This window comes from Melospiza georgiana, chromosome 6 (genome assembly GCF_028018845.1).
Source record: "Melospiza georgiana isolate bMelGeo1 chromosome 6, bMelGeo1.pri, whole genome shotgun sequence".
Lineage (NCBI taxonomy): Eukaryota > Metazoa > Chordata > Aves > Passeriformes > Passerellidae > Melospiza > Melospiza georgiana.
Genome location: NC_080435.1, coordinates 53,275,430 through 53,281,429, shown reverse-complemented (window position 1 = coordinate 53,281,429; position 6,000 = coordinate 53,275,430). Strand labels below are relative to the sequence as shown.

Below are 6,000 nucleotides of genomic sequence, written 5' to 3'. Positions count from 1 at the left end.
TAGCAGGTTACTTCAAGTCAGACCCAGTCCATTGCAATTAATTAATGCAATGGCCTGAACTGTCACAGCAGATGTCAGCTTTTGGGTATTACTGCTCTACAGACTTACACTCCAAGGTTCCTGTTACTGCAGGTTAGCTTGAAGAGCAATTCATAGTTATTCTCTGAAAAGGTCATGGGTATAGGTTTTCCAGACAGAAATCATCACTAAGAATTAGATTAACAGAAATACATGCTCAAAAGTTTTGTTATATATTTTATTTAATATAACATAATCCATCAAATATCACATCTACCAATAACCCTCTAAAAACCTCATTCAATCTTCCTTCAAAGAAATCTCTCTGGCTTATCAGCTTCCCACTGCACCGTCACCTTTCCAGCCAACTTGACACAAATCCATCTGCTAACCTACCCTGATTACAAAAGTACAGGTGAGCACTACATAGAAGACTGACACTTACTACAGCATTAACCAGTGAAAATAGATTTGTTCACTCAGTGCAGAGAACTGCAACACCACGCTCGTAGAAGCTGCGGGGATCTTCCTTGGTGGCAATTTCAAAGTCAACGGTGAAAATCAGATCAGCACGAGTGAAGTTCAGATAAACTGGTAAAGTAACCTGGGGAAAAACAAGAACATAGGAGAGTTCTGTAAGACAGCTGAAGAGTGTCACAGGTTTCTCTAACACTATATGATACCAATGAGATGGCAATTCAGTCTCAGATAACTCAGTACTCAAAATATGAGGAAAAACCCCAAGACTTAATAAATTCACAGATGCTGCTATAGATACAAATTTGAGTTTTGTCTTGAACAGCATTTTTAGATGTCTCCCCTTTTTATCTGTCTACAAAGGAAAAACACAATGAGCACTAGGTCTGTTTGCTGCTAGCCCTGAAATCAGATGCCAACTGACAAGAAAAGTAATTAGAGAACACCAATTTGATTTGTTGTGCCCGGTACAAGTATCCATAAAGCCTTAGGAAAGAATTGCTAGGGATATCTAAATGTTTCCATCAATACTTACAACATTTGCTTTTTTATCAGCATTTGTCTGCTTGATCCAGCGGAGCTGTGTAATGGGCAGGACAGTTGAAATAGCATTTGAAAGTGACAGCTTGTTGTTACTGCACGTAGCTCCCTGGAGCTTCAGGCCTGCAAATTGCAATGCAGTTTAGACTATAAGAGCTTTCATACATCCAAAGGCTGTCTCCTTCCGTATCATTTAAGGGCTAAGTCCACTAAATGAGAAGTATTTCATAATGCAAAATGAAAAGGTTGTAGGTGATACTCTATGCAATACCACTTCAATATATACTGGCCCCAGTTTTGAGATTTATTAGCATTGGAAGTACTTCCCTAATAACTAATATCAAACTAATTTGAAAATACTTTCAGAAAGTGAGTAATAACTTTTTCAACAATAGCATCTTTTTCATTTGACATAGCCCATTTAATACAGAAGCTTCTGAAAACATTTCAGAGGAAGGTCCCTTCCTTCAGCTCAGTTTACCTGTGACTCCAAAGCTGCAGGCATCCAGGACTGCGTTCTGGGTAGTTGTAACATTGACCTCAAGACAGAGCTCTTCAAGGGACCAACTGTTTGCCTGGGCAACATATTGTCTTGTAGCAGTAATATATGCCTCTGGTACAAACAGGCCACCCAGGCACACATGGATGTTCTATTTAAGAAGAAAAAATATAGGGGGAAAAAAGTATTTCAGCTGCAGTATTAATTAATGACTATTATAAATCTATTTATAAACAATCTCTTTACATTTAAATGTTCCTGCTACTACTGGAACACAGTGTAATTACTAAGATGCTTTTTGCTCCAAGGCTTTGTCTCCCCCTGTCCCACAATACCAATGCTCCCTCTGATCTCTGTGCACAGTTACCCTGCTAAGCCTCATCACGCTGTGATCAGGAGATGCTCAGCAGTATTTACAGACATTTCAGAGAACACTGACTCAAGTTTATTGACTGAGGGGCTATTTAGAAGTCCTGATGTGAATACTCCAGAAAGCAGTTACACAGCTCCACCAATAACCCTGAGAAGTCAGCACAAAGTACCTTCAGTTCTTTTGCTCCACCAGATGCAGCTGCCTGGGAAATATTCTGGAGCTGTTTAATGCGCTCACTGAAGTCAGACACCCACTGGATAACAGTCATTCCAGCTGGCACCGTGTAATGAGACCAGCTACGAGGCAAAATACCTACAAAGATGTGACTAGAATTAAGTTTTGTTCATATACAGGTTGAAATTACACACTATATTAAAACTTTGAAGACCTGGACTGGAATATCAGCCTCTATTTTAAAAGGCCCTTCAGTAAGTGAAAACACTTTCAAAGATTACAGAGCAAATGGCCTCTAGGTCTGCTTTGTATTTAAAATGCCACCCACTTACAGATACCCCTCAAGAGCAGCTGCAGTTACACACAGCTTTTTACTGCAAGACCTAATCTTCAGCTCTGCATGAACGTTTAAGTTCTTTAGAAAAAGCTGAAGAGGTTGAGTATCTGTGTTTCAGAAAATGCTTTTGTTCAAATCACCATGCATTACAACATACAGCATGACTGTGAAAATTCCACATGTAGAATCTTTAAATAGAAATTCTGAGAGCTTGAATATTTTATAGGATCAATACTGCTTATATGGTGGTATAAATAGCTTTGTTCTGTCACAAGTCAGAAACTGGGAGAACATAGTAAGATTTCAGCCTAGAAATTAAGCTGCTAATATAAATTGTACAAAAAAGCCTAATATATTAAAGCTGGACTATTATTACTATTATCACCTAATTATTAGGTTATTATCAGCCTCAGCTTGGAATCTCATATCAAGCCAATGGGAATTTAATGCTCAAATTTAAGTATTACTTGTGTCAAATGACAAAATCCATCCACATTTTTCTACCATTTTTGGTTTTTTTAAGCTGCTGACCACAGCAGCCTCTTACAGAGTGCAAGCAGCAAAGAGAGCCCTGGAGGTGCTGGTTAGAACTGCCATACCTTTCACCAGCTCATTTATCAGTGTACGCAAATAGTTGGTTTGTTTCTTTTTCCCTTCACACACTTGAACCACGTCTGCCAGGTCCTGGCGAACATCCTGGAGCAGCTTAGCTCCCATTTTCACCTCTCTCTCAAAGAACCGGAACAGAGGATCCTGATGGTCAAAACATTCAAAGTAAGATGCAGATCAAAGGTCTTGCTGGAAAACTGCTATGAAAAACAACCCCCAAATTCTGAGTGGATGAAGAAGTAACACTCTGACTACAAGCACTGTGGTGCACAAAGTGATTACAGAAGTTGTTTGACAACCAACAATCTCCTCTCCCTTGGAGAAGGAAGAAAGTAGAAGTCACAGTTGAACAATTAATGCAGACTGCCTGGCTAGACTGTTTGCCATTCCATTTCTTCAAATGCTACCCAAAAGCCACAAACCAGGTTTTAGGAGCATTTCAAGAAACCTAGCAGGTCATTACATGGTTATGGCACTCAAAATCAGCATTGACACAGGTTCCATTGACCCCTCAGCAGTGTAGTTGGTACTTCCAAATCACAATGCACCTGAACTTGTGCTTTTTCTATGCCCCCATGAAATAAAACATAGTTCTTACTTTAATGTTTTCCACAGTCCGCTTCAGATGGTTTAGAGTTTGTGGGATAAGGTGAAGCCAGTTAGAGGCTGTGGTATGCAGTGTTCTCATCCAGGCTGGGCGTCCATCTGATGTAGAATCAGTTCTTGTCTTCTTCTCAGTTTCTGCATAAGCCAGATCATCCTCATCCTCCAGCATCTGCATCTTCAGCATTTTACTGATCATATCTATGCCTAAAACAGAAGATTTGCTGTTAGAGAAGCAGTGGCATCAAGGTTACAACCTAACCTATAGGTAAGAACCAGGACTTTCCATTATTCCTAGTCTAGACCTAAGACTCAGAACTGCCCAGCTGTAGGTGGCTCCACAAGCTTACAATAAAGCTTTCCAGAATCAAGACAAGAGCTTGCCATTTGGAAGACTAAATGGAACTGGCTTTTTTTGATTCACAGGCTCCTGGTCAGGTTTGGATTACTCAAAAACCAATTATGTTGAGGGAGAAGAAGTAAGCTATTGACTTTTTAGCAAAACTTGTATTTCTCTTCTGCTTTTTAGTTAATATGGTGGCTTGGTACTCTATGGAAGACACTGCTAAGTTCTGGATTTACCTTGTGTGGTGAGAAGAACTTTCTCTGCATTATTTGGCAGTCCCAGCCATGATGGTGTTTGTGTATCTGGGAGCATCTCAACCCACTGGACAAACTCTTCACGCCTGCAATGCAGAGTTTTAATATCCATTAAAGGGTTTTCTCTGCTAGAATGCCAAGGTAATGCTTTGCCTGAGACAGATGTTCACACAGCACAGAAATACAGGTTCTGTGCTTGGTGTTTTTCACCTTTATGTGCAGTTTTTTAATTAAAAAAAAGTTTTACATAAGAGATCAGGATAAGAAAAAAATGATACCTGATTCCATCTGGCATCTGAATATCTTTGTGTCCATCAACCTTGCAAGCCAGTTTGAATTCACTGTCAAAACTTAGGGTGGTGAACAGACGTTCCAAGAATGTGTTTAACAGACGCTGATCAAATTCGTTATCGATACGCCCTCCATAGATAGACTGGGCCATCAGTGTCTTCAGTGCAGACCAGGGGATCTTATCAGGGGAAATGTTCTGGCGACCCTATAATTAGCAGCAAACAATTGTTGAATCGCCAACAGGTTTTTTGTGCCTACTCATTTAACTTCCTTAATTTTTCCAGAACAGACTGTTTCAGTGAAGATCCAAAGTAATTTGTCATCTGTGCCTAAGCACACAACACTACTTGCCTTTGCTGTATCATCCAGCCAGGTATCCACTGTGTCACAGGCAGACCTCAGGTCAGACTCTCCAAACTCGTACTTCTTGGACCAGCCCAAGGGAGCGTAGCGCAGGCGCTCTTGGATGATGGCATGGAACCAGGCAAGGAGGAAATACAAACGGGCACGCTCATTTGGAGACTAGAAGTGGGGAGAAAAAACCAACACAAAACCAAACAACTGTTACTCAAGTGAACTGATAAAGCCAAAGCCTGCTAAAAGACTAGAAAGTATCAGATTTAATGCTAGATCACCACTGAAACTAAATATATTCTACCAGCAGAAAAAGCAACTACTACTTTGCTTGGGTGAGGAGAGAAAAAACACTTCAAGTACATCTTAATATCTCAGGTTTTATCATCTAAGGTAAGGTTTCAACAAACATGTTCTTCAATTAGTTTCATCAAGACAAACCACAGCCTCACCTTGCACATCCTAGAAACTGGAATGCTGCTGAAGGTCCTCAGCATGTTTGCCTTTACACCAGGAGGAGGCTCAAACACGAAGATCCGGCCAGCACGTAACAAATTCACTGGCACCTAGAGAAGATCAATAAGCTCAAATCCAGCTGCTTTAGCCTTCATTAAATTAAATCCCAGCAGAGTTTGCATTAGCTTCAAAACCTCATGGTGAGCACTAGAAGTACTGCCTTTCTTTTGGAAGTTAGGGGAATCAGCAAAAGGAACAGTATCAAGTTTACAGCTACAGTTCAGTCATCAGAAAGCAAGGATAATAACTGCCCTGACAGGTGTGTATTTTTCTTCTTCTTTACTGCAGAAGGCAGTCATGAGAGAACCTTCCCTGGGGAGCACTCTTAGCTCTGCAAGCCAGTTACCCAGCAAGATAACCAAATTTTAAATCACTATTACCTTTGGATTAATCTCCATGGTAAGGAAGAGCCTGAAGCATGCATGGGGTTGCAGGGAATGCAGTTTCTTTTCTAGCTGCATGAGCCAGCCAGGAGCCAGGTGAACGTTCTTCAGCATTACCCATCTGTGAATTTTTGAAACAGAGTAAGTGCTTTTTAGTGAACAGCTGATGGATCTTGTGATCATCACAAAGAGCAACAGAATGTATCAAAGCTACAGATGTCCCTCC

General features: G+C 40.5%; 1 protein-coding gene across 1 annotated transcript in view; it reads right to left on the bottom strand.

The window, feature by feature from the left end:
• Positions 1-239: 239 nt before the first annotated feature.
• DYNC1H1 (dynein cytoplasmic 1 heavy chain 1) overlaps positions 240-6,000 on the bottom strand; it is a 44,544-nt gene continuing 38,783 nt past the window's right edge. Inside the window, exons 68-78 of the mRNA XM_058027321.1 lie at positions 5,772-5,895; positions 5,328-5,441; positions 4,873-5,043; positions 4,509-4,726; positions 4,213-4,316; positions 3,626-3,837; positions 3,018-3,171; positions 2,077-2,219; positions 1,517-1,685; positions 1,031-1,158; positions 240-622 (exon numbers count right to left, since the gene is read on the bottom strand). Coding sequence (XP_057883304.1) covers positions 494-622; positions 1,031-1,158; positions 1,517-1,685; positions 2,077-2,219; positions 3,018-3,171; positions 3,626-3,837; positions 4,213-4,316; positions 4,509-4,726; positions 4,873-5,043; positions 5,328-5,441; positions 5,772-5,895 — 1,666 coding nt within the window. The 3' untranslated portion in view covers positions 240-493. The remainder of the gene's footprint in view (positions 623-1,030; positions 1,159-1,516; positions 1,686-2,076; positions 2,220-3,017; positions 3,172-3,625; positions 3,838-4,212; positions 4,317-4,508; positions 4,727-4,872; positions 5,044-5,327; positions 5,442-5,771; positions 5,896-6,000) is intronic.